General features: G+C 49.4%; 1 protein-coding gene across 3 annotated transcripts in view; it reads left to right on the top strand.

Moving 5' to 3' along the window:
• The window catches only part of SLC37A3 (solute carrier family 37 member 3), a 29,826-nt gene extending 15,974 nt beyond the window's left edge, over positions 1–13,852 (top strand). For all 3 annotated transcript variants that reach the window (XM_077339830.1, XM_077339831.1, XM_077339832.1), the window contains 7 exons: positions 600–796; positions 1,138–1,279; positions 2,121–2,222; positions 3,970–4,017; positions 5,816–5,967; positions 8,761–8,826; positions 10,451–13,852. In XM_077339830.1, the coding sequence (XP_077195945.1) occupies positions 600–796; positions 1,138–1,279; positions 2,121–2,222; positions 3,970–4,017; positions 5,816–5,967; positions 8,761–8,826; positions 10,451–10,543 (800 nt within the window). In that variant the 3' untranslated portion in view covers positions 10,544–13,852. The remainder of the gene's footprint in view (positions 1–599; positions 797–1,137; positions 1,280–2,120; positions 2,223–3,969; positions 4,018–5,815; positions 5,968–8,760; positions 8,827–10,450) is intronic.
• Positions 13,853–14,926: the final 1,074 nt, after the last annotated feature.

Raw genomic sequence — 14,926 nt, 5'->3', positions numbered from 1 at the left:
GTGCTTTCACCGTCTCCCAGCTCCTTTGGATGTAAATTGGGCTTGACAGTCAGGCTGGCCCAGGAGTCCATGAGAGGCTCAGCGGATGGGGTGGGGGGTGGCAGAGACCCAGGTTCAAACCTTGGTGAAACCAGGCTTATTGACCTGGTAATCTTGCCTCCGTCGCCACCTAGCGCAGCTGCCAGCAGCCTTAGCTGTCCTAGCCTACCGTGGTCTAGTCAGCAAATGGATCTTCACCCCTGGGAAATCCAGCCCGAGTTGCTTAGTGTGGAAATAAGTTGTGTCTTCCCGTTAATGGCCAGACATTCAGAAAAGGCAGAGTGATGCCAGCATGAGAAAGGATTGTACTTTTTGCAAGTGCTGGATGATCGGGGGTAGGAACCTGCAACTCTCAATGCAGAACAGCCACTAGAAGAGTGTCTGTGCCAAAGAGGACGATGCCGGTAGGGAGGAGCGAGGGAGGCAATCCGGAGGGAGGAGCAATGACCCGGAAGAGTGAGCATGGATTTGCGCCGGGCGTGAGGAGCTTCGGTTGGCCTTTGTTTTCAACAACAATAACAACAAAATCTAATCCATTGTTGCCGTTCTGCGGGTCCTAGGCCTCCCCGAAGCTGGCGAAGAGGGGGACGGGGTCGGGGCTGGTGAAGAAGATGCCAGCGAGCCCTTAATGGGTGGGAGCGACGACGACGAAGACGACAATCAAAATTACACCATTCAGGCGACTGATCCGAACAGCGGCCCCCCGCCCAAAGCCATTGGATTCTTCCAGGCATGTTGCCTGCCTGGCGTGATGCTGGTAAGGGGCCCCTCTACCTACTGGGGGATGGACTAGGTTGACCCTGGAGGTCCCTTGCAACGCCATGACTCTGTGATTCTAGTGAGAATGTGGCACCGGTGGGGTGGGGGGCCCTTTCTGCTTGCAAATTTTGTGGTCTGCAGTTTTCCACAGACCGACGATCAGTTTGTTTTGAGCTTCCCAGTTTACCCTCCCCATGATCCCACAAAGGCTTAAAGCCAACCAGCCGAGCAGGGTTTTGAAGTTGTGCCCTTCCCCTGCCTGGCTTCCTGTCCAGTGCTCTGTCCACCCCTCGTGACTTGCTGGCTCTAAAGGCTTTCCCCCTTTTGTATTTGTCCCAGTATTCCACGGCCTACGCCTGCTTGAAACTGGTGAACTATTCCTTCTTCTTCTGGCTGCCCTTCTACCTCAGCAGCAACTTTGGGTGGAAAGAGGCCGAAGCTGACAGGCTCTCCATTTGGTACGACGTCGGAGGGATCATAGGTACGTGAAGCAAACTCTGGCTTTCCTGAATCTGCGGGGGCCTGTCAGCGTACACTGGGGAGATGGGAAGTCTCAATTCTGACTTCTGAACCAGGGGTGTTGCCTTCACACCAGAATCCCAGATCAGGGTTGAATCCTGCTTTATAATCCTGGTTTGTCTGCAAGACTCAAGCCTTAGCGTATTAGAAGCGGCCCTGCTCGTGTGTTGCATCAAACTCTGGTCAGATCGAAGGCTTCCTGTTCCATCAGAAAGAATCCTTTCTTTCTGATGTCTTAGAATCCTATAGTTGGATGGGGCCATACAGGTTGTCTAGTCCAACCCTGCTCTCAGTGCAGGATCAACCAAAAGCAGGTTTCTCAACCAGGGTTTCGTGAAATCCTTGGGTTTCTTGATGGCCCTGAATGGATGGGTGTTGATTATTTTTTATCTATATATTTTAATATGTGTTAAACATTTAGTGGTGATATGACCATCTATGGTCATGTTGACCTACTACTCCTTCTGAATTGGTCAGTGATGGGCCTGGAGGGGGTGGGAAGGGAAGAGGCCCCGGGTGGGTGTGTCCACAGCGATGCTTCCCAATCCTATTCTGCATGATTGTGCCCCTTCTGGGGTTTCTCAAAGCCTGAAAAATGTATCAGGGGTTTCTCTACGGTAAGAAAGTCGAGAGAGGCTGGCCTATCTGTCCAGCTGCTGCTTGAAGACTGCATCGTCCTAGGAAGCCTCGGTGTGTCAATCCAGGGGGAACTGGGAGGCTGTTCAGGACATTCACCCCCCCCCCCACCCCAGTGCCTTTGAGGTCCCTGCCTTGAAGGCTCAGTGTTCCCTTTGTGTCTGCAGGTGGCACCATCCAAGGCTTAATCTCAGATGTGCTGCAGAAGAGGGCTCCCGTGCTCGCCGTCAGCCTCATCTTGGCGGTCGGGGCTCTCTTTGGATATAGCCGTGAGTACTTCCCTGCCTCGGAGGGCGTTTGGGGTGTGGGCGCAGACTGCTTGGCATCTGATCCAGGCAGTCATTCCTGGAGTTTAACCCGGCTTGGCTCAGGGAGGCGGATGGAGCGCTGATAGCAGGAGTGGAAAGGGCCTTGCTGGATCTGCCCGAAGGGGCCTGCATTACAGCCTGGGTAGATTAACACACCATGGTTCAGTGCAGACATACCATGAAATCATGGCTTATTTATTTTTAATGTCTTGTTCTCATTGGCATACAAGAGCAATGTAATCAAGGGAATCCGTTACAGCTACAACACCAATTGAATCGGGCATTAGTCCAGTTAGGGCTGTTCTCCTGGAGCAGTTCTCCCAGAGCTCTCTCAGCCTCACCTACCTCTTGTGGGGAAAGGATGGAAAAGGCGATTTGTAAGCTGCTTTCGAGACTCCTTTGCGTAGTGAAAAGCAGGATATAAAACCCAACTTCTCTTTTTTCTAAAATATAATACATTGAATTCATAATACCTCGTTGCCAGTAGCAAAAACCTCGCTACAGCTTCGGTCACCTCTGGATTCTGACTAAACATAAGGAAAATGACCTTGAAATAGTCAGATTGACATTTCCCGTCACCAAATGAGGAGCTAAGAAGTTTGAGGCGGATATTAGAATGAAAAACCCATAGACATGAGCTAATGATTCTCTCTCTTGTTGGCCACAGGGGCAAAATCTCTCTCAATATGGAGTTTTGGTCAATCCCCCTTGGAGAGGGACAGAAGGCAATACATTCAACCAAACTCACACCCTATTTCTGATTTTAACAAAGTCACATATCTGTTATCAGATGTCGACCTCTATATTTCCTATAGGGTGGCACTTTTTGCTCTGGCTGCCAGGAAGATTCGAGCTAATGCATTTTTACAGGAGCCTCCACCTTGATACATAATTTTATCCCTTTTATTGTAACTTAGTTGTCCATGTTTACATTTTTAGGTACACAATATTGGAGAAATATTGTTTTATTTATTTATATTTGTGCCATATTGTTTTAATTGTGTTTTGTAATGGCCTTTGGCTACATACAATAAATGTTATCGTATCGTAATACATTCAACCTCCCCAGCACATAGGGTCTTCAGAAATCTGGAGTTAATAGGTTCTATTATGTCCATTTCTTTTAACTGCAAGATGATTTTTATTGTATTATTTTATTTCATGCCATTGTTATCCCACCCCTGCCCTGGCAATCAGGGCTCGGGGCGGTTAACAACTCAAAACAGAATTCAAGTACAAATATTGAATTTACTACACTGGCATGATGCTCAGAGAAGCTGTAGTAGGCCAACAGCTTCAGTGCTCAAAAGGACCAACTGAAGGTCTCCTCTTCCTTCCTTCCACTCAACCAGTTCCAAAAACTGTAAAGCGGAAAAATGAAGTCTCAAAATGCAAGGCTTTTCTCCCCCTTTTACTTCCTGGTTAATTCATACCTGGCCAAACAAAGCGGTCCACCCTGGGATTAGCCCAGTTTCTATTCATGCGCCTAACTCCCTAAGAAATGAGAGACTTTTCCAGTCTAGATGTGTCAGAGCACTGTTCTTGCAGGAGCCTGTCCCTGGGAAGTCAGTGTGAGCCAAGCTGAGCCAGAAGGAGGTAGAGAGCCTTTACAGCTGTGACAGATACGTGTTTTAAGGTTCTCGTTCCCTCTTCCAGCGATGAATTCTGACTCTTGGGGGGCTTGGCTTTTTCTGCCCCATCTCTCTAGGGTCACCAAACAGCAAAGTCATCAATGCCGTTATCATGGCGGTCACAGGTAAGAGAGCCGCGCTGGTTTTCCTGCCTTCTTTCAGGCCTAGAGTCAGCGGTATCAACGTGCTGCTTCTGGCAGCCTCAAGTGCGGTTGTTCCTTATAATGTCAGCCTGCTGAAGCCTCAAGTGCGGTTGTTCCTTATAATGTCTGCTCATGCTGTAAGACACAGGGCTAGCCAACCTCCCCTCTTGCCAATGTGGCTTCGGCTGTCCAGTTGGGTGCCCCCAAGCAGCCAGGAGAGGCTGTGTAAATGAAAGAAGCACTTTCACGAGCAGAGCTGATAAGAGCCTTAGAAGGATCTCGTGGCTTCATCTCTAGTACCAGCCAGGTGCCTCCGGGATATCTGCAAGAGGGTCACACAGGCCAAAGCCTTTCCCTATCATGCTCCCCAGCAGCTGGAATTCAGAGGTTTATGTCCTCTGATCATCTTATCTGTATGTTTTTGTTTGCCCTTCCTCTGGGGAGCTGTGAGCAGTGTATAGGTTCTCTCTTCTCCCATGTTGTCCTCGCATCAGCCCTGCAAAGCGTCTTAGGCACACAGAGAGAGAGAGAGAGAGAGAGAGAGAGCTTGCCCAGCATCTCCCATTTTATTTCTTGGCTGGTGGTTTTGAAACTAGTGTCTTAGCCCAACACTAGAACTGCCGCATCATACTGGCTTTCCCGGAGGCAGTGCAAGAAGCGTGTGAACTCCGTGAGTACACACGCTCAGCTTTGATCGGCAGGCGAAATGTGCAAGGCTGGCATAGCTATGGTTGGTGTCTTGCAAAGTACTTCCTTTTGCTGTACAGTGTCTGATGCCCATCACTGTCATTGGGTGCCCCCAAATTCTGGTATTGAGGGTGGACGGAGGACCAGTTCTTTCCATTCACTGGCTTCACAGTTTGCAGAAGCACACATGCTTTTTTAAAACAGGGAAGTCCCAGACCTTTTATTTAATGAATTAATATGCTGTCTTTCCAGCGACCTGCTTGTGGTGGCTCACAAGTTTTTAAAAAAACCTCCATAATATCATGATATACATTAGCTATATTAAAAGCAAGCCATGGGCAAAAAAGCCTAAAACAATAACAGAATTGCATAAATAACCATCAAACGTTCCTTAGGCTCGAGGCCAACAATGAAATACCTAAAACCATAAAATTCCTTTGTTGAAAGCCTTCTAAAAAGAAACATTTTGGCCGGGGCCTAAAAGACAGTATGGTAGTCACCAGGTGAGCCTAAAGGGGCAAGGCTTTCCAAAGGAAGATGCTACCACTAAAAAGGCCCAGTCTGTTTGCTACAGACGTCATCTGCAGCCAGAGAACAGACAGCAGGACTTAGGAAGAGGAACTTAACTAGTAGGAGAAGAAAAGAGCAAGTTCAGTAGCTCCTTAAAGACCAACAAAATTTGTGGAGCAAGGTAAGAGCTTTTATGACTCATGGCTCACTTCTGCGTTGACGTAAAGTGAGCAGGGACTCATGAAAGCTCATCTCCCCAAATTCATTAGTCTTTTAAGGTGCTAATGGGCTCTTGCTCTTCTCTACTGCAATGGACAAATATGGTGACCCACCTCAAATGTTGGGCTGGACACTTTGGAAGGAGGGTGGTTCGTCAGTCTTTCCTCCTGGGGAAATCTCTCCAGCCCCCTCAAGATGAGTTTTTTCAGACATTCAGCTGGGAGACCTTAAAGGCCAGCCTTTGCCGAGGAGCATGACACTGCTCCGTGCTCATGCTAGGGGCGTCTCAGGTGAGATCTGAAATGGTGCCCCATCCCTTGCCGTTCTGGCCTCTTCTTCTGCTTTGTCTTCTGCGGTCCTCCAGGCTTTTTCATCGGCGGTCCTTCCAACATGATCAGTTCCGCCATCTCTGCCGACCTGGGGCGCCAGGAGGTGGTGAAGGGAAGCAGCGAGGCTTTAGCGACTGTGACAGGGATCGTGGATGGGACCGGGAGCATCGGAGCAGCTGTGGGTCAGGTAAGGACCAGGGATCGATCCAGAGGGACTCCAAAACGCCCCTCTGCTGTCTCTGCCGGAGCCCATGAAGGATCACCTGATAGCCGGCCTGTACGCAAAACTTTATATGCAGCTGCAGTGACTACCAGTCCTTGGGAAGCATTAGTTGTGTCTCACTGGAGACATCCCTGGAGATGCTACCTGCTGAGCAGTGATGATGGACTTAGCCTTGGATTGAGGTGTTCCCGAACTCATGTTTAGCCCCTTCTCAGCAATTCAGGCATCCCTGTCAAAATCACCCCCATTTTATGTTGCTCTGGGTCAGTTTTGGGCACCCCAGTTAAAGAGGGATGTGGACAAACCGGGGCGTGTCCAGAGGAGGGCAACAAAGATGGGGAGGGGTTTGGAGACCAAGACGTATGAGCCGGCACGGGAGGGTGGTATACAAATTAGATCAATAAGAACTGTTTGCATCTTGTACTTTTTTCCTGACCTGACCCAGATAGCTCAGGCTGGCCTGAACTCATCAGATCTCGGAAGTAAAGCAGGGCCGGCTCCAGTTAGTATGTGGATGGGGGACCACCAAGGAAGTCCAGAGTCCATGACCCAGAGGCAGGCAAAGGCAAAGCACCTCTGGGCATCTCTTGCTTGAAAACCCTACAGGGTATCCATGAATTGACTATGACTTGACCAGTCTTTCCACAGCTCCCATTTCCATTTCAGTGAGGGACTTTAATGTGTATGAGTAAGATTTCTGTAATCGCTTGCCAGCCCAAATCATAGAATAACAGAGTTGGAAGGGACCTCGTGGGTCATCTAGTCCAACCCCCCGCACACTCATCCACTGTCACCTGCCACCCCCTTGAACCTTCACAGACTCAGCCTCTCCATCATATGGCTATCCAGCCTCTGTTTAAAAATTCCCAAAGATGGAGAACCCATCACCTCCCGAGGAAGCCTGTTCCACTGAGAAACCGTTCTAACTGTCAGGAACTTCTTCTGGACGTTGAGACGAAATTTCTTTTGAATTAATTTCAAAATTTGGAATTAATTCTGATTGTTTAAAAAATTGTAACAATCTGAGCTGGCGTCCAGGGAAGGTTTAGATTGCACGCTGTTCTTCCGAAATGTCATTTTCAGAGATCCCTGAGGCTGGATTTTTACCTGTCCCAGAACTGAATTTCTCGCTTGTGAGGTTAATGCAGCTTGTCGCCCATGAATCTCCCCAGAATTGCATAAGAGCTAATGGTTTCCCTAGGAGTGTGCTTAAAGCCCTCTGACAGCCGGTGGTCGGAACAGGCGAAAGCATCGCCTCACAATCCAACAGCGAACAAAAAAATAATAATAAAAAAATTAGCTTTGGAAGGAAACCTTGTGCCGTGCAAGAAAATAATTAAGATTCTAGTGAAGCCGCGCATTTCTGTAACTGAGTGGCAGGCGATCCCTCTGGGGACCGTAGACGGCTGCTTCATTTTCAGGTGGGCTTTGAACAGGCCCCAGGAACTGCAGCAAGAAACTTTATTGGTTGCTCTCCAGGGAGAGGAGATGGAGGGAGAGGAAGAGAGTCTCCTCTTGCTTTATAATGCCTCTGGAGTGGTTTTCCCTTGAGAAGCCAGTAATTTGCCCCCCCCCTCCCTCACATGAAGGCAGCACTGACGGTTCTCAACGCTGTCAGGTTGGCCATTGTCTGACGCTCACAATGGAAGGCATCCTCGGTAGAATTAATCGTATCCAGTGTGTTCACCTTGCCCCCTTCTCTGGTTTTTGAACTTCCCTGTAGCCAGCTACAGAAACCGGGGCTTTGTGTTTGACAAATTGCTTCCTCCTTTACCTGAGGTGGTAGTTATCGGTGGCCATCCATTTCCATAGCAACCAGCCGAGACACCACGAGTTGGGCTGTCTCCCCTAGTGGGAACCAAGCCAGCGGAGTCTGCTGAGAATCTCAACAACAAAAAAAGAAAGAATGCAGAGAAGATGCAACTCCCCCCGCCCCCCCCCCCTAGTTTGACCTGCCTGCGCTGCCGGAAACAAAGGGGAAGTGACAGATGCGTGGCAGGCTTCAGGGCGGAATCCACACAGAAGCGTTTTGATTTGATACATGGAAGGGATAAAGCTCCAAGAATTGCTTTTTTTGCATGACGTTTAACATGTTTGTGTTTTTTGGATGCGTGTCTCAGTTTTGCGCCTAAAGCTGTCCATCTTTAGGTAATGGACTGATGGATTTTGCTGCAATGTTTAAATTTAATTTTAGTTTATGAAGGTGCATTAACTTTTCATGAAGAATGGAGGGGGACTTTTGTTGTTGTTGTTGTTGTTTTAAGGGTGGGGGAGAGACCTGGGGTAGCGAGCATGAAGGAAGAAGCAAAAGTGTCCCTTGGTTTTCTGCATCCCTAGCCCAGTGGTTCTCAACCTTCCTCATGCCACGACCCTTTAATACAGTTCCTCATGTTGTTGCAACCCCCAACCATAAAATTCTTTCACATAAATTAAACCTAAACTGACCAATGGCGTGAAGATCCATTGGTCATGATAGTATATAAATCCCCCCCCAGCGTTTCTCAATTCATTTCTGCCTCTTGTCCCACCATGCTGTGATCTTGCTCTTTTCCGCTGCTCCAGACAGACTTATGCTCTATCTCAGTCTACCGTGCAAGACTGTTGTGTGAATGGTGCCCCCTGGCCAAGCTGCTTGCCCTGCCGTAACCCCTGCGAAAGGGTAGTTCGACCCCCAAAGGGGTCCTGACCCCCAGGTTGAGAACCACTGCCCTAGGTGATGGCCTTTTAACTCTTAACGTACTGTGTTTCTGCTTTCAGTACCTGGTGTCCTTGATCCAAGAGAACTTGGGATGGATGTGGGTTTTCTATTTCTTCATTTTAATGGTAAGGACCTTACTGCTGGAGGGCGGGGGAGATGGACATCTAGATTACTGCAGTGTGCTCTACTTGAGGCTGCCCTTGAAAGACTGTTCGGACACTACAGTTAGTGCAGAATTCTGTTGACTGGTGTGGGTTGTAGGGACCACGTCATTCATGTCCTGTTCCCTCCACATGAGCTCCTAGTTTGTTCCCCAGGCCAAATTCAAGGTGTCGGCATTGACCTTTAAAGTGCTATGGCGCTTTAATGAATGTCTTTATGAATGTCTTTTCCTATATGAACCTACCCATCTTTTCTGGTCATCTTCAAAGGCCTTGCTTCTGGTGCCCCTGTCCCCTGACGCTTGACAGGTGGGGACCCGAGAAAAGGCCTCCTTAGTTGTGGCACCAAAACTTTGGAACTCCCTCTCTCCAGGGAAGTTCATCAGTCCCCCCCTGTTGTTGTCTTCTGCCAGCAGGGGAAGACTCTTTCGTTTTGTTTGGCATATCCCCAACAACTGTTGTTGCTCTCTCCCCTTGTTTGGGTGTTATACCTGCCTTATTGAGTTCCTGTGTATAGACTTTGTTTTAAATGTTTTAAACGTTGCAGTGTTTTGATGCTCCCTGCCTCGGGGGACCCTGTTTGGTTGGAAAGTCTCCATAGAAATGTTTTAAATGAATACATTTTAATAGTGCAGGTTAGAACAACCTTTTAAAGTTTGGAAGCACCGATTTGACCTTCAGCACAGTGCAAACCTCACGCAGGGATTGGAAAGTTTCATGGTTGTGTGCAACGTTCCCAAAGAGTGTGTGCGTGTGTGTGTGGGACAATGTGAAACGCTTTACGTTTTAGATGCAGGGACTTCATTCTCTTTGCCTGTGGGAGATGCATTTCTGTGCAACTGAAGTAGCATCATGTTCATGCTGGGGCATGAACATGACTCCCTTCAGACAGTTCCGTGAAAGATTTCTGAGCTGGCGACCACAGCATGGAATTGGCCTGCCTGTGTGAACACACTGTCCTTGAGGGGCCACTTCACGCCATGCCTGATAGGTACAAAGTAGGATTGTGCGCTCTGGTGCGCTTTGGCGATCACTGAAGCCCAAAATGGCCAGCCCCGCAGCGCAGAGCGGCACTCTGTGTTGCAGTGCTGGCCGCTTTGGACTTCAGTGATTGCCGGAGCACACAACCCTAGCATAAAGCTAAAGAATGTGAATGCGATGCCAGTTCATTCGCCCGAGGCCCGCTTGGCTGCAGTGCCCAGTGGAACCGGCCCTAATAGTGGACTTGGACTTACTTCAGCGTAACGTGCGACGTAACCCCAGAGCAGCTGCCAGAACAGCCTTGCATTGAGCACTGATCGCATGGCTCTGAGAGCTAGGTTGGCCTGGGGGCTAAGAGCGGTGGCAAACTGGGCTGGATTCCCCACTCCTCCCCATGCAGCCAGGTGGGTGACCTTGGGCTGATCACAGTTTCCTCAGAGCTCTCTCAGGCTGACCTACCTCACAGGGGGGCTGTTGTGGGGAGAGGCAAGGTTGGCGATTGTAAACAGCTTTGAGGTTCCTTTGCCTAGTCAAAAGCGGAATCCAAAAAGCCCATTCTTCTTCTTCTCAATCCTCTTTCTCTTCACAATCCCCTTTCTTTTCACAGACGAGTTCGACAGTCCTGTTCATCGCACCCTTGATTGTGAGGGAAATCAGGGCGCTCCTGCGAGAGAGATCCATGCGCAGGTTGGCTGGCTGACTGCCCTGGTCCGCGTTGCACGGAGCTCTTCAGCAAAGGCCAGTGGAGAGGGAGAGAGCGCTTATTGGAATTTCCCACGGCTCACGTGTACCTTTTTGTGTTCTTTTTAACCATCTGCTGAGGTCGGAGTTGGTTGAAAACAGCTCCGAAAGGATTTGCTGCTGGACAGCTGACATGCGCCGTGCTCTTCCAGACCGCCGCGTTGAATGAGCCTGGAGAGGATCGCTTTCTTTTTGCTTATACCTCACGTTCTCAGGGCCGGCTCGTGCAATCATCAGACCCGAACGGCAAAGATGTTCCTGGGACGGAGTGCTTCAGGCTGCCGACGGCTGGGAGCATGCATTGGGTGGGGGTATTTTCTCCCAAAACCGAACTCCGTGCCCCTCCAAAAAGCAGTGTGGCTGGCTGGGAGAGGAGTTCAGATTTGCCTGTTGGGCTTGTTGGGTCTGTGTGAAGGAAGCATCCACATGTACAACCTCCCCGCACGCAGCCACAAGTGGCCCATTCCAGGAAAAGCTTTAGCCGCTTGTTTCTGTGTGAATTGGCTCTCCTAAATTCTTCCTGCTGGCCATCTCCTTGCCCTTTTTTGTGCTGGGTCTGGGCACCTGACAGTGACCAGAAGCACAAATCTTGACTGCCTTCGTTGCTAATTCCTTGAGCAAACAGGGTAAAAAAGAGGGGGGGCTTTTTGTTACTCAATGCTAAAGCATCACTATCCGTCAACTTTGTGCTACTCGGTGGTTGGCTGAACGAGCTGCCTGTCTCCTGCTTCCTCCTGCCCGCCTGTCCCTGTCCCTACAAAGTGGACACCAGGAAGCTTTGGATCTGTGGCTGCAGCCCAGGTCCTTAAGGGCAGGGGTAGTCAACCTGTGGTCCTCCAGATGGCCATGGACTACAATTCCCATGAGCCCCTGCCAGCATTTGCTGGCAGGGGCTCATGGGAATTGTAGTCCATGGCCATCTGGAGGACCACAGGTTGACTACCCCTGCTTAAAGGAGAGGTGGCGTTTTATTTCCGTTTTAAATACCCGTCCCATTCAGACGCCGCGAGTTGTTTTCTGTCCAACCGTGCGGGATACATTCCATGCTAGATGAATTCTCCTGTGGATCTGCCCGAAGTGTGAGGATGAGGGTTTGTCCTTGGAGAGGCGTGTCCTAAGTGTTCCTTCGAAAAAGCAGTCCAGTTGATGATAGGATTTTGGATGCGCTTGAGAGGGGAAAAGGGGCTTGGGCTCCGAATGAACCAAGCGTTATCCATTTCTGAACTGCAGCAATGACTTGCTGTCCATGTTGGAGACACGCTTGATATCTTCTTAAGGCTTCTTTCCTCGGTGAGGAGTTGCCCAAGAGAATATGGCTGATTTGTCCTTTTCACCTGCACCAAAGGCTTTCGGTGGGTGAACCAAGTCTTAAAAAGGACGGAGGTGCTCTCAGAACTGTCCTCTTCCCCCCCCCCCCCCCGCTTTCTGGCCTAGCATTTTGCTAAGCTTCCCTCTCGTGCTGAGAGTTCAGTGACACTTTTGAGAGTCAGAGCTCCCTTCATCAGAGATCTTGACTCTCCGAATTCATACCAGGGTAGCTAAACTGTGGCTCTCCATGGGCTGCAATTCCCACGAGCCCTTTCCAGCACATCCTGGACATCTGGAGAGCCACAGTTTGGCCACCCCTGACCTTATACTGTGGAAATTCTGTGGGTCCCTCAGGTGCCTCTGGACTTGAATCTAGCTCTTCTACTGCAGGCCTACGTGGCTGAAATGGCCCTCCTGAAGCGATGTCGCGGGTCCTGTTCCACTAACAGCAACCCATGCTAGGGAATGAGGAAGGCCTTGGTGCAGTAATATTGGGACCTGAAGCAAGTTGAGCTGGATGTCCAGAGAACAAGGGGCAGCTTATTTCAGCGGTAGCCTTTGTGGGTTTTGCTTTTACTTTATGCCATGTCTTAAATCTGCCTTCCCAATCAAGTCGGCGTAGCCACCCTCTTGCTGCCTCATCACTTTGGGTGAATTGAGTTCAGCAAACCGAGTGGCAGAGCCCCTTGGTCCAGATTCAGTGCTGAGCCTCTGTTTGGCGTATCTCGAAAAGCATTGCGGGTGTGATATTTTGGGGTCATTGGGTTGCCTGGCCAATTCTCAGCCTGTTTTGGACAACTGAATCTTCTTCTTCTTGTATGTGAGGCCTTTGAAGACCTGGATGTCTCGTCGTCTCCAGTTTCCCCAGAATCGATGTGTTGGCCCACTACTTCTTTCTGCTCTTGGCCCAGGGCGGGGAGGGGGAGGGGGGGGAGACACAAATTAGCTACACACTTTAAAAAGGGAAAAAAGGGATTTCCCCCCTCCCCTCTTGTTCCCAAAATGCCTTTTATTAAAACACTTAATGTACAGCAGGGCCTTTTTTAATTTATGAATGTAAATGTTGAATCATGTGGCTGCGGTTGAGTGTACATAAGTTGGTGTTAGTTTCCGAACTGTGCGTTGCTCTGTGCTGCTCCGTTTTTGTCTCCTTCCGTTGCGCCTTCCCGTTTAGTGGCAACACCAGCTGTTCTGTGGCTCGCCTAAGAAAAACTGGTTTTCCGAAGGGTTTCCCCCTAATTGCTGAAGGAATTTAAAAAACAACTCTTCCCCCCCCCCTTTCCCCTGTAATACTGTGCTTTTCATGAAGGGAAAGCGGCACGAGCTGGAGGGTTAGGCTTTCTGTGGGTTTTAGGGTATGCTTCGCACAATCCCTTTTTCTACCTTGTGCTTGGTCTTTTGGAACTCAGCGGAAGGCAATCTGCGCAGAGCCGGGTCTTGTGAAAGGGCTGCAGTGCTTGCCTAGCTCACCTTCTCTGTCTTCACATGAAGACTGGTTGCATTTGGCCTACACCTCTAGGATCCAAGTCAAAAGTTTCGGTCCAGGTGAACGTCTCGATTGAAATAGTTTGCCCTGCCGCAGAATGGTTGCAAGGTTCTCCCTTTGCTGTGCAAACTGGGTCCCTTGGGGGTGATTTGAACCGTATGGATCCCGCAGATCTTCCAGCACTGCCCCTGCCCCACCCCAAGAGCCTTCCCCTAATGCAGGAGACTCTTCCAAGAAAGGGGGAGTCTCTTGTGTGGGCAGAAAGGCTCCTTGTATCGGAGGAGAAGTGCTTGCATTAGCAGAACCGCGGCCACAGGATCCGACCCACTCTACTCAATGACTGACAACTGCCAGTTAGGCACTTCCACCCCGACCTTTTAACCCTTTTTAGTGTCTTCTGCCCCGTGTAGTTGGGGAAGTGCTTTATAATTGTCCCGAATTAGTTTCACATGAATAAATTATTTTTGGCAATTTTGGCAATTTGGCACATTTTCTGTGTGTTTCTTCTTGCTTGCGCCTTAAATCACACTGAAGACCGGGGAGGGGGGGAATGGTGGAAGAGTGGTAAACCTACAGGTGTTTGAATCCCTAAGTACATAATTACTGCCAAAGGGATACTTTAGGTCAGGGGTAGTTAACCTGTGGTCCTCCAGACAGTTCATGGACAGTTCATGGACAGTTCAAATGCTGGCAGAGGCTCATGGGAATTGTAGTCCATGAACATCTGGGGGACCGCAGGTTGACTACCCTTGCTTTAGGTAACGAGTTATCTACATGAGTATCTTCTTTCATTCCCAGTAGCTCAGGGCAGGTCCAGTCCTCTGCTGCCAACAGGAACTGCTCCCCGCTCCCCTCCAAGTGACCACCTTTCAGATACTTAAAGACAGCGATCATGTCTTCTCCAGGCTGAACATTCCCAAGTCTCTTAGCCTTTCCTCATCCTCTCCACTCTCCTCTGTGCCCTCTCCATTTTGTCCACATCCTTTTTGAAATGAGGCCTCCAGAACTGCCCACAGGGCTTCAGGTCTGGTCTAAACAAAAGACAAAAGAGATTATGCTGTAGTGGCAAAACTCACCAGAAGAGTTCCATCAACACTTGGGACTCTTTCTTAGAATATATTGTTAAATATTGTATTAATGTATTCCAATTATTTTTTCTCTTTTTTTCTTTTTGGGTGTTTCTTCTTTCCTCATGATTTGATTTATAATAAAATAAATCACAAGGCCCTGCAGGATCAGACCAGTGGTCCATCTAGTCCAGCATCCTGTCTCACCCAGTGCCCAACCCGTTCTTCTGGGGAGCCAACGACCGAGCATGGAGGCCTGGATCTTCCCCTGATGTTACCTCTTGGCTCTGAGATTGAGAGGTTTAATGTCTCCGAATTGGGCGTTCCCCAGTCACTGTGGCTAGTAGCCCCTGATAGAACTCTCCCCTATGAATCTATTTGATCCCCTTTTGAAGCTCCAGCTACCTGAGCAAAGGGCCAACCTCTCCTACATTTCCCTGTACCATAGCAGCACTATGCTTCCCAACCTCCAGGCCAGGTC

This window comes from Paroedura picta, chromosome 5 (genome assembly GCF_049243985.1).
Source record: "Paroedura picta isolate Pp20150507F chromosome 5, Ppicta_v3.0, whole genome shotgun sequence".
In the NCBI taxonomy this organism is placed as follows: Eukaryota; Metazoa; Chordata; class Lepidosauria; order Squamata; family Gekkonidae; genus Paroedura; species Paroedura picta.
This window is presented reverse-complemented; position numbering and strand designations above follow the sequence as displayed.